Source organism: Plectropomus leopardus, chromosome 21 (genome assembly GCF_026936395.1).
Source record: "Plectropomus leopardus strain MGB_pleo_1.0 chromosome 21, ASM2693639v1, whole genome shotgun sequence".
Taxonomy (NCBI): Eukaryota; Metazoa; Chordata; class Actinopteri; order Perciformes; family Serranidae; genus Plectropomus; species Plectropomus leopardus.
Window position 1 is genome coordinate 14,354,743 of NC_142196.1, and position 13,269 is coordinate 14,368,011.

The window sequence follows — 13,269 nt, forward strand, 5'->3', positions numbered from 1 at the left end:
TTTGCCAACCATGCACTATACATGTAACACTTGCCATCCGTAATTGGGGACTTAGTGGTGTTTCAACCCCATGATACTCAATTTTATGAATCAGTCATAGGCAGTTTCGCAGACCCTTGAGTGGCAAATGTAACGTGTCATTCTGGGAAAGGGTGAGGGAAAGACTGAGCTGCTACTGTTATATGAATGTAAAACTATTATCCAATTTTATAGAGGAGGCTCCAGTGGAGCATAAAGTGCTTAATGTTTAAAGACTCGTACACCATATGTCTCTACTAAACTTTTATTGAAATCTGATACAACAACACAAGAAATATTTCTGCAAAAATATACCCCCCAATCTTTATAAGGAATCTGTGATTAAATAGGTTAAAACAAAATGGCAAACTATAACATTAATATGGGATCTTTGGTGATTTTATAACATGCAGGAATATATTAAAAACTTAAAATAGTATATATAAAGTATCCATACGTGCTGACTAAAGGGATAATTTGGATGATTTTGAGGTGGGGTTGTATGGAGTGCTTGCTCATAGTCAGTGCATTTCTTTCAGGAGATGTAATTCAGCATGCCCCCAGTTTGGAGAAGCAGGCTGGAGTCTGATACAGAAGCAGTAATTTTAGTTGACTGACCACGAGAGCTGCTGCTTTACCGCTGCTTCAATCACTTATTAGTTTGTGTTATTGTGTCATTTTGGTTAAACTCTTTTAAATGCCAAAATCACATAATAAGACAAAAAAGAACAGTTTGAGGCAGTGGTAGATCAGTGCAGTGCAGTAATGTGAGATCACAGTTTTCTTTTTTTTTTTTTTTTCAAGTCTGGCTTTGAAGACAGTGATAACATGGCTTCATTTTCCAGTAAAAAATTAGTGCCTGACAATAAGGTTGAGCAGTGAAAAAACTCCAAATAAAGCGTACACTTAAACTCATATTAAATTATTTTTTAGGGTAGACTTTTTTAAAGGTGGCTAAAATACTATTTTTTGCTGACCCCATCCACATTCGTACATTACTTAGCTTCTGTGTTGGACACAAGCCTCCTTCTCCAAACTGGGGGTGTGCTGACTTACATCTCCTGAGTGAAATACACTGACTATAGATAAGTCCCCCATACAACCCCACTTAAAAAATCTAAAGTATCCCTTGAAAGTAAGTGATCTTACAGTTGAAACAGTAAGTAAGTGGTGGACACACATTAAAATGACTCAAATCAAATAAAACAGAAGTTCTTCTTTCAAATTTTGAGATTTTCACACAAATCTTCAGTTTGTGTTTATGTGTCCTTGGGGAAGATTCGAACACAATCGCACTGTGCATACCCCTCGACATTTTATTCTGCAGCACTTGTCTTCTATATGCTTCTTTCGGGTCTGTTGTTCTGTCCATCATTCTGTGGATCTCCCTGGAGAGCACAGAACACATCATGTAAATATCTGCAGTAATATATGCAGTAAATTTGTGCATAAACACAATATGATGACTCACCAGGACAGAGAAAGCCCCAGAACGATTTGAATTCCCCTTCCTGGGTGGCTCGTTCTTCAACTGCCTTCTTGCTCTAGTCACCTGAAAGTGAAAGTGATGTTTTGTGTTGATTTTCTGTGATGACACAAACTTCTTTCACTATACTTAAAGAGATTATTCCAGCCCAAAACTGAAAGGACGTTGTCTGAATGAAATCAAAGCCATTTGCCAAGCCAACAGATTAAACAGATGAGTGCACCAAAGTGATCCATAAAGCCAAGTAAGGTGGCCTTATAACTCTGCTTGCACATCCGGCCTCTTTGCCCCAGCTGTTCCTCCACTCGGGGGTTGCCATGGAGACTCACCTGTAGGGGGGTGGCTTTCTTGTCGTTGCTAAGGAGGGAGAAGGAGCCGACGCGGGATTTACGCTTGTTCTTTTTCTTGCTCGCAGCTTGAACCAAGTGCCGCCTGGACCTATCAGTCTGAGACACCACAGACACGGAGATTAGTGTACATTGATACATTCATGCTCTCTTTGAGTCCACTAAATTGAATTCAGAAAACACATAGTCCCCAGCCTGTGTAGATGCTCTTATATGGTACTTTTTATCATTTCGAACAAATGCGGTTTCTGTGGATCATTGCTGTGGTTTTCAGCACATACAGATGATTCAGTATGACTAAAACTTCTCTGGACCTTTGGCAGCGGCAGCCGCTGCTGTAAACCCGTCCCCACCTTCCCACGCATTTTGCTCTTGCTCAGTCTGACTCTTGCGTGACTAACAAGAAGTGGTTTACCTGGATGAGAGTGTTAGGGAAGCCTTTGACGGAGACGGCCCCAGGCACGCTGGAGTGGTTCAGCTGGGTGGGACCCCTCCGCTCCAACTGTCTCTTACGTCTGAACATAACCTACAAGGGTGACACAGTCAGAACCACATCCATAACCACAGAGGGAAACAACAACTCCTGCCTGTCTCTCTGTGTGGGGAAAAGGCATCTAGACTTATGTGAGGTGGATACTGAGTAGAGCACTGTTTTGTTTGTCCCTCTCATTTTGTCCTTGTCACATTCAGTGCCCTTTTTTAGTGGCACTCAAACTCCAGCATTAATGGGAAGAAACCGCATAATTATTATTGTCAGTGTCTCCACCATTTCCTGCATTTCTCATTGATCTGCGCATAAATGTAGCACTTCTATTGATCCCCTCGTTTTCCTAATAAATGGACTGTCACTTTGAAAAACAACAGGTTTCAGCTTGCCAATTAGGACTTTGTGGTAAATTTATAACGGTACCGCAGGGCCTAGACTTCATCGACGCTCATTTCCCCGCTCCAAGTTATATAAGTGTGGAAATAAAAAGATTGTTTCCAGCACTGAATAATAACTTTCTACCCTTTTCTCTTTTTCCATTCTGTTGAAAACAAATACACGAGCTGCAAAATATTTGCCTCGCAATCATTTGCGTTGCCATTTAAAGTGCTTACAGTGATTGCTTTTGACCTACATTTGGATGATTGTTTTAGTTTTCATTATGGAATGAGCTTTGTGGAGTATTTGAAAATGCACTGTGGCATTTGATATGTCCTTGCCGGTCATTGCTAGTGCGTGTAAAGGACCTCGGTAACTTGTTTTGCTTCTGTTGACCTTCAGATAGCTTTGTCACAATTCAGGCTGTTCTCATGCACTGTTTGTATGTATACCTACAAAAAGTAATCCACCAAAATTCGTATATATCCCACGTAATCATAACCCAGTAATTCCTGTATTACCCACTTATTACGGAAGGCTGCCAATGCGCTGATGGGAGAAAAGAAGGAAGTGGTCCGCCTAATGAGTCAGGTTGGGGTGGTGGCAAATGTGTCATGAAACACAGGACTTTCCCCACAAGACCGTTGCTCAGAACTATGCAAAACCAAGTGAACTTTAGTCATTTTAATGTATGTCATCACCATGTTTCTTTTCTTAGACTTAAACCTATGTTACTTTACTTGCCTAAACCTCAAATGGACCCAGTTGTATTTTGTTTCCTAAACTTAACCACAGTTACCTACTAGTTGAATAACCCTAACCTACGTAACTCTGTGTTGAGTACATATTGTCATTTGTGAGGCGCTAATTCGTTAGATTACCATCAAACAAATCTGTGTGCATTTTCGTAAGATATCATACGAACTGCAGTATGAGTATACGTTTGCCTATCACATGACATTACCATTTGCTTTCGGCAATATGACGCCAGAAAGACGTTGGACTACAATGAAAATCATGTTTTCAATATTTTAAATGTCTAACAAGAATTTGAAAATTCACAATGTGTGGATTTATTTTTTTTGATGTTTTGCAAACTTTGTTTTTTTTTCTCCATACCTTATGAATAAATGTTAGTGTTCTACGTCAAGATCACATTGGCATGAGACATTTGGAGGATAGATTTTGGTAACTTAGCAACACAATTTAAAACCAACAAAATATGAATGTCATCTGTCGTCAGTATTCTACATCAGTTGACGTTGGCATTAGACGTGGTCCTGACATTGAATTTTGTTCACTCGACATCACAACCTAAATTTAATCATATACAAATATCAAAAGACATTGGTGGCCGGCTGGATATAGTTATCTAATTACACAGTTTGCATGGATTAAAGTATCTGGGTTTTTTAATATGAGAAAGAATGAACTCAACATCCTATCACAAGCAGCCTCCCTTTTACACACTGTGAAATTCCCCTCTGTCGTTTGTTTCTTCCTTATCTTTCAAGTAGCATGATGTCTTTTCCCTTATCTTATTTCTGCTGTGTTCTTCCTATGACCATGCACCAGACTGCCCAACAGTAAAACTGATGTTAACTTGAGTCCTCTCACATCAGCACTGAAGAACTCAGACTGAAGCAATGATAACCTTGAGTAAGTAGTAAAGGAGTAAGTGTTGGCACATACCAATTCTTCAGTTAAGGGTAGCGCCCTCTGCTGCTTCTGATCATCATACTGAGAAGAGGGAGAGGAGAGGGTCAAGAGTCAGCACTGATGCTGTTGATTCTTACACTGCAGAATATTTCAGCACATTCATTTCATAGGCTACATAGTACATTAAAAACTAAAGACTAAAGACTGAAAAGCTGGCCTGAGCATTGTCAGCAATTTAGGAATATGTAACAATGTAGTAATCAGGTCATTGATAGTGGTGAACTTATAGTTTCAGTGAATGAAAATGAAAGTCAGCTGACTCAGACAAAGAAGGACACATTGTTCCGTCTTACAAAATGTGAAAATGTATGTTATTACTTGACAAAACAAGTCTTCAGAAACCAAATCATCTAACATGGCAGAATTTCTGTCTGGGGTTTTTTTTGTTTGTGTGTGTTTGGGATATTAAGCAAAATTTAGGCTCCATTAAAACCTGCCACAATCCATCTGGCTCTCTCCTTTTTTGGGTTGACGACTCCCATAAATTACTCATTTAATGTGTTCCGTTATAAACACAAGTGACCCTGGTGGGAAACTGAAGTAAACTAAACCAAATGTAGCCTCTGAAGAGACGCTGCATCGGTTATTAGTTAGTCCCCACCACATGTGAAGCTTAAAATTGTGCATGCTGTAATTACAATACAAACAACTGCTGCAGAAAACGGCACATATGTGGCACAAATTCCCTCAGATGAGACAGAATCCCCAATGAAAACTCTTTCATGTGTGGGTGAAAACCGTCCTCACTCCTCCTCGCAGCTGTCGAATCCGTTGTCCAGATGAGGGGTGATTACTTTGGACAGAACACGAGGACTGTCCACAGAAAAATGCTAACCTCAAGTTTAAAGTATAACAGCCGCCGGCCACATGAAAAGCCAAAAAGGGAGCTGAAAGAGTTTGTTCCACGGAGGGGTATATTTTTGGTGTGGTGGCTGTAAAAACCATTACAATGAGAGTTTGTTTCTGTTAGAAAAAAAAATTATATGTCTCCACAGGTCAGGGTTAGACTGTACACGTCTACTGCCATCCTGACACACACTTGACCACTATTATCGTCACAGCAGGCTCTTTGGAAGGAGTCACAGTGTACTTACATTCCAGCAGAGTTACTGGCTTCCTCCGAACCAAACTGTATAAACACTGACCGCACTGTGTCTGCGCAAAAACTAAATCAATAAGCTTATTTGACTCTAAACTGAAAGTACAAACTCTTAAAGATCATTATTCCTCTCCTGTTTGTTTGATGCATCCTAAATGATTCCCCTGAATACATCTATGCCAATCACATGGAGGAAATGTTGGCTAAAAATGCAGACAAGTTAAAGATTTTTCATTTTGTACAAAATAGACAGAAATGCCTAAATTATATTTGTAAATTCACATATTTCCACAAATTTAGACATACTATTCGCCTCAAATTAAAATCAAACTGACTTAACCTAATGTTAGAGATGCTGCTCCACGTTTCACTGCCAGTTTGCATTACATAAAGAGCACTGTAGCCTCTTTGCCGGAGAAAAATGCTGATAATTCAGATTCTTTTCACGTTCATTTGAGAAAAGAGATAATTATTATGTAGTTTGCTGCAACAAACAACATTTAAATAGTCTCAAACAGACTCCACTTACCTGCGTAGTGTCACAACAGCACAGATGATGACTGATAAATAATGAACACCTTTGCTTACCACTGTCCTCCCCTAACTATCACATCCATTAGAAGTGCGTCTCTTACCTGTCCGTCTGCGGTCTGTCCGCTGACACACAGCTCTCCCTGTGCAGCTCCTGAGCAGTCGAGGGCGTGTGACAGCAGGCTCGCCTGCAGGCAGAGCACGCACAGCCAGATAGTAAACCCCATGATCCAGGCAGAAACTCGAGTGTTCCCAGCCCCTGTCAGCTCCCTGCTTTATACTCTCGGCTCTGCTAATGGGGAACAGATGCAGGGGAATGGGAGGCCATGCCAGCTTCACGCAGACAAACAGCACACCACAAGCCTGTGCTCCACGCCAGCCAGTGGCCTGCGGTCCTGCAGAAACATGTCAGACATCTAGAGGGGCCTCCCCTTTAAAAAATTGCCCCCCCCCCCACCCCACTACTAAAAGAGGAGGACATTTTCCACTTATGCCTGCATTGTAGCTCCTGCCAAAGTGTGTGTGTGTGTGTGTGTGTGTGTGTCAATTCAAGAGAGAGAGCGGAGAGAGAGAGGAAACTTGTGTTGTCAAACTTCTGTACATAACAAATGAAAAATTGGTGGTTTGGTTCCTGTAATGTCTTGAAGAAATGCTGCATTATGCAGGGAATTAGTCTCCTGGCTCAGCATGGATGAATCTCTTTCCTTGTGCTTTCAAAAACGTACATGTACAGCAGCTGTTTATTCAGTTCTGCACTGATCCAAACACTTCAGTAAGCCTTTTAGAATTACAGTAATTATTCCTCAGTAGACTTCTCAGTGGAATATACAGCTATCAACACTGTCAATCCATCTTTCAGCTTGCAGACTTCTGTTGACTGAACACTGGCAAAGGATTGTCAGATGTGGATAAAAATCATTATAGGACTATTAAGGAAAATACTCATGATCACTTGGGATAGAATAAATTGAAAAACAAAGACAGAAACTTCAAACTTTAAATTGTACAGTGTGTTTTATATTAGTTGGAATGCATGTTGCGGGAATAAATGTACCTCTGTGGGAGTTTATATGGCCTTTAAATCAGCTCACCATAAAGAATGCATCTCCTGATGGGGCATGTTGAATAGGCACCCTGTCTGAAGGTGTGTTACAGGATGGAAAGAGTGAGTGGGAGCGAGAGAGAATCTGCTCTAATGTCTTCAAGCCTCAGGCTCTGGGTCACAGAGTATCGTCTCCCGCTAGGATTGAAAACATGCACTGCTGTGAAAATTGAGCAAATTAAAAAAGTTTCATTTCCTGTCCAAGGCAAGCCCATATACCACTTCCCTGACCTCCCGGGTATTGGTGATAGAGATGTTGCCTCTCACTCAACAAACTTGAAGAGATTGTGAAAGCATTTGTAATGTCTCTGACAATTTCCTGCTGAGTCACAGTTTGAGTGGGGAGAATGATGGGTGGTTATTCATCTTCATCCCCAGCTCACAATCTCCCTCTTTTTTTCCCTGAGATATGTTCAATGCTGTGTCAGAACTGTTGTTGCACACTTTTCCCCAAAGGTTCAGCGAGACCACTGGCTAGACAGCAGTCAGTCCGAAATGGACTTAAATGAGCAGTGTGTAAGATTTAGTGGGATTTAGTTGCATCTAGTGGTGAGGATTGCAGATTGCAACCAGCTGAAACTTCTCCCAGTTAGAATTCCTCCAGTGTTTGTTGTTAAGGAGGTTTTTGCTGGGAACTGAATTATCCAGAGGTCTCTTCCTCTCCAAAACAAACAGACAAGGTGAATAAAACCACTAAAAACACTGAATAAAGCCATTTTTCCTTAAATGTTTGGCAGACGAGCCCTTAGCCCAGCACCTGTTAATGTGTACTCACGTTTTTTCTCAGATAACTTCAGATCTAGACATTCAGGAGATTCTTTCCAGGAGTTAAATTATCCATAGTGTTATCCTCCTCTCCAAAACAAAAGCCCTTTTTACACAGCCTGTTTAAGGTAGGAATATTTATCGTTATGATGCCTTGTCATTCTGTATAAAAGGCATGATTGCGGAATGGGGGACAGACTTGTCTTGCCTTAGAGCCAGCAGGTGAGATACTAACAGCACCAAAACACTGTGTATTGTAGCCGGAAAATACGGATAGAAGCAATAGAAGCACGAGAGGGGCATATACGTCACCATGACCACATGGCCCATACAAACACAAACAAATCACGGAAGATTGATAGATTTGTTAAAACAGAGAACTGCTTAATGTCATCTAGGTTTAGATAAAATCCTATTATGAGCTCTACTGTCCATGTAGACTGTTATTTGTCAACTAGGAAAGCTACATGGCGTTTACGCCGTAGACTCACGTTTGTTTTGTCAGCTGACAATTACATGGTTGCTGCCGCTGGCTGACAGAATACACTCCATTTTAACAGCCTTTCCAGCACTTGCCATTATGTGCTCAGCCGTGTACTGGCACACTGAAATGGAGTGGACCCTGTAAAAAGAACAGCTGGCAGGATGGGATTATGGGTGGAACCAGTGGGAGGGTTTAAAAAATTAGCTGATAGTGTTAAGCAGCTAACTCAAAGAAGAAGAACAGCAGCCATAAATGTTTTTAAATTGAGAAAACGATGAAGTCGATGACGTCTTGTAGGACATCCAAATCATGTTACCAAGGTTACAAGTTTGCAATAACCTCTCACCAACCACAATATGGCTGTGTAAAGAGACAGTAATCACAGCAAGGGAGTTATTTCATACTCCAAATCCCTGTTATTCACTCTACACTTTCAAGTTTAAAGTTTTTTAATGTATCTACAGGAGGTCACTGTAAAAAATTGCTATGCAGAACCACTCGCCTTCCTCTGCCTCCCCATGGGGGAGTGTCATTCACCAGCAGCCATAGTTTGAGCTGCTGTCACCATGTCTGAGGATGATGCTCTATGGCTAGCAGCTGTTGACCTTGTGAGAAAAAAACACCTTTTTTTCACTGTTGGCTACACTGTCTGCTCTGACCAAAGTCGAGAAGACAGGTAATTTGTGACACATAAATACTTGTAGAAATGTGTCTGTCTGCCTGTGAGGGTAGGCGACAAATCTGTTTGGCAGGGGGGGATGACAGATGAGAGAAAACAGGAAATGTGACTTAAAACGCAACATCTGGATTAGGAAACATGACTCATGAAATAATGGATATTTTGGATTATGTAATTGAAACATCGACTCTCTTATGGCCCCGTTTGTTAAAGGGTTGGTTCACCCAAATTACAGAGAAACTTTTTCTCGCTTAACTCTGATGTTATCTGTTCATGCAAATAGTCTAGGGTGTTTAGCCCGGATTTTGAGATGTCTGAAAATAACGCCTCCGCCCAAATACTACAGAGATGTTAGTGGTGCTGAAAAACATTTTCAAAGTTCAACAGGATCATTACTTTCAAGACACATAGTCCCTGTTACCTTGTATAATCCACAGACTTCACTGTGAACAATTTTTCATAAGCATTATTTCTGCACAGAGTGATAATTATGGAAACTTTAAAAAAAGTGGGACTAGGGGTGAGTTAAATTATTTGTTTGGCTGAACTGGGTTAGTCGGTGCTTTTAAAAGCTTAGCTGTTTAAGGAATTGTGTGATGTATTTTTCTGCAGCCACAGCCAGGAGGCAGTTATCTTAAGCTAAAGATCATTGTTACATTCAAATGTCAAGGTCCAATATGTTGGATTTAGAGGATACATTGGCAGAAATGGAATATAATATTCAGAACTATGTTTTCATTGGTGTAAAATCAGAATCACTGTGTTTTCGTTACCTTAGAACGAGTCGTTATATACATATCAAACAGGTCCTCTACCACTTAGTCCGCCGTGTTATTTCTACCTGGAAAAGACAAACAAAACACTGGCTCTAGATAGGGCTTTACATGGTTTTGCATCACCCACATTTTCCTACATGTTTGGCAAACAGAAGATGTTTCAGTTGGTTGCAATTTGAAACCTCAACACTAGATGCCACACGCTAGACTTTTTTGATAAACCAAGGTAATTAAATGCTTGATATTGAATGAAAAGCAAGCCCTGAGATACAACACCACACTTTGAAGCTAATTTTATATGGTGGCCAAACTGAATTACAACGTCTGGGTCCATCACATGATACCATGAGGCTCAAAAAGACTTTTTTAAGACTTAAATTGTGAAGGAGACATCTGTAAATTAAAAGATTTTTTCAGGTACATCAACTTCCTATCATTATGTCCAAAATGTTTTAACTTGATCAGAATTTAACGTTCACATTGATGTACACGAGACCAAGCAGTTGGGAGGTGGGTTTAAAGGAAATTTTAGTGTGCTTGCTGTATGGGCCCCATGATGCTGTAGAGCTGGGTCATTTTATACTCTCAAATCATTTTTTTTTTTTTTTGTATCTTGTGCCACTGAGTAACCTTTATAGGAGTGAATGAGACCACGCCTTCACCAATGTATCAGTTCTCTTTGCATGATAAAAACACGTGAGAGTTGTACTAATCTGCTCATCTGACCATCTGCAAGAAAGCAAATAAGTGTATTTCCCAAACTGTCAAGCTATTCTTTAAAAGGTGTGCTTAGACTGAAAGTGAATTTTTGTCTTGCATCCTTTGAAGGAATTTGCCCAGTAGCACAAAATTACCAGTGTACTGGCTGTATGTTTAGCTTTAAGTTAGCTAACAACATATTTGTTTTCGGCTTAATGTCTATCTGAACTCTCTGTTATTTCCCTCCAGTTTCCTCTTTCATCTGTACATTTATGAAGCAGATTTATGAAGTCTGGAGATGCACGCAAATTTCTCGCTTGAATTGAAACCTTTCATGAGTCGGGCAAATTTTCTTTTAATTGTTTCCATGTACTTTGTATGTAGCTGCGCTGCCTCTATAATTTGTTTTGCATTCTGTCTGACCACACAGTAAAAAAACAATCTCAAAAATAGACTTTTTGGGGGGTGAAAACATGTGTATAGCCTAATACTGGTAGAGTACAGTACACTTTGAGTTCCACAACAATCCTGTTTTAATATGTTATGCATCTATACATGTTAGGCAATTCACTGTTCTTCAGATGGGCTGGTTGTCCTTTTCTTTAAAAAGACAAATATGCAGCTTTAATGTGAGGGATTACAACTATTGTAAGAAACTAAATATTTACTAGGAACAAGCCTTCTTAATTTTGGGGTAGACTCGTGGTTACTAATTGGACCACTTGTCATTTAGATTTCTTGAAGTGGGAGTTAAATGGACCCTTTTTATAAATGGCCATGCTAGTTGTTACCTCAGCAAAGTTTAGACTTACATTTGAGCATTATTTAGTCGCCTTTCAAACAAAATTTGCCTACATGGTTGATACAAATGACTACCTTCGGTTGTCTAGTTTCACAGGATACCACCCTCATGCTAGCTTAAAAAATGCACCACAGCCTCAGACAGAAATGTTGGCCTCAGATTATTTTCACCAGGGGGTGCCAGTAGGGGACCAGCATTTGTATCAGGCCTTCCTTGGAGGCGCCACTGCAAGTATGACTGCCCTTTTAAGCTCTAAGGCCTATTTGTATATGCATGTGAACACTAAAGCAAATCAAATCCAATGTTGAGTAGAATTGCTTCAGCCTGAGAGGATATATGCAGTGTTTTCAGATGCAATGAACCATTGACAATACAGTCAACAGTCAATTAGCCTTCTTGTGCATCAGGGGGAAATTTGTCCTATTTGGCCTCTATTTGGCAAATCGAACTCAGTCAAGCTCCAAATAGCACTTCTTACCATGTCTCTGTGTTGTTGTATGCAGAAGGGTAAGGTATGAACAGTGTGTGTATGCTTGTTGGGTCATGTAGATAATAACCTCTAGCTGAGAAATGAGAGACTGCACTCCACTCTGTACAACTGGACAGGCTTAAAGGTCTGATTACAAATCAATACTCCTCTGCAGCACATTGTCCTCTTTTTTTTCTATGAGGCTGCTTTGGTAACAGCTTTGTGAAAGGTGTGAGTGAGAGAAAAGCAGCAAGGCTTTCAGTCCTCTCATGTGGAAACAGCGGAGGAAGCCAAGAACGAGGCTGAGGGAAAAACAGTTCGGCTGTGCTGCAATTTGTGCGCTTGTCATTGAACAAAGAGGGATTATTGTCTGGCCTCTTACATTTAACTTTCCGTTTATGTGTCCTTGGCTTTTTGAGCATCAGCACGCAGAGGAGCACTCATCTGACTCAAAGTGAATCTTAAATATATCATCAGTTACTGACAGTATTTGTCTTTAATCCCACATCTGAACTCCTGGTGCCCGCCACAGAATTTCACTGAATGTAAAAGGCACTCAGCAATCAGAGGCCTCATTTTCCCACAGCTGAAGGATAAAATATGGCTTTATTCCAAATTCAGTCCTTTAGATCCGTCTGTAGATCACCATAACTTATCAATTAAGACATCAAAGCTCTGAGAAAGAGAAAATATTCAGCCTGTAGATAATCAATTAAATTACAAGTCACTGTGGCAAAGGCCTTTGTGGAGACATGATGTCTCAAGGGAGTCAACACAAATATAAAGTTTTAAAATAGTGCAAAACTCCGATCTTACTTCACAGAAGTGAAAAAGTAGGCCAGGAGCACACATTTTCTAGATTACAGCTATTTTATTGCTTCAAAATGATTTTTTGAGGTTTTAATATAACGACTGACAAAATGTGGCAGTTAAACATGGGAGATAACACATATTCTGCACATGTGAACAGTTTGCCTTCCTGTTGTAAGCTTTGTTGAAAGATATATAGTTATACTTTAATATTTTTAACCAGCAGCTATGTTGTTACAATTTTTTAAATTTTGTTGATTGTCAGTGTTTCTTTTTTCTCACATGGCACATGAGAAACTTCCTGTGTTCACAAGGCTGTTCAACAGAGGCTGGGACACACTCTTTGACCCCCATTAGACTTAGACTTAGACTTAGACTTAGACACGTTATTTATCCCACTTGTGGGAAATCAACTTGTCACAGCAGCCGTGTGTACAGAAAAAAAATATATAAAAATATCAATATATACAAAATATAAAATATAGTGCAAAAATAGGCATGTGTTAAGACAAAGAAAAAAAAATGTACAGGTTGTAAATACAAAAGTCAGAGAAGACGTGCAGAGATGCAACTTTTGATTGTAGTGAGTCCAGGTTATTGTTGGCTCAGGCTGGTGTT

At 40.0% G+C, this 13,269-nt stretch overlaps 1 protein-coding gene across 1 annotated transcript; it reads right to left on the reverse strand.

Annotated features, from left to right (window-relative positions):
• Positions 1 to 267: 267 nt before the first annotated feature.
• Positions 268 to 6,453, reverse strand: LOC121960565 (uncharacterized). The gene is made up of 6 exons (XM_042510340.2): positions 6,170 to 6,453; positions 4,409 to 4,456; positions 2,267 to 2,377; positions 1,834 to 1,950; positions 1,490 to 1,570; positions 268 to 1,406 (listed from the first exon to the last, which is right to left on the reverse strand). Exons 1-6 carry the CDS (start codon positions 6,290 to 6,292, stop codon positions 1,356 to 1,358), a joined length of 531 nt encoding a protein of 176 aa, XP_042366274.2. The 5' UTR covers positions 6,293 to 6,453; the 3' UTR covers positions 268 to 1,355.
• Positions 6,454 to 13,269: the final 6,816 nt, after the last annotated feature.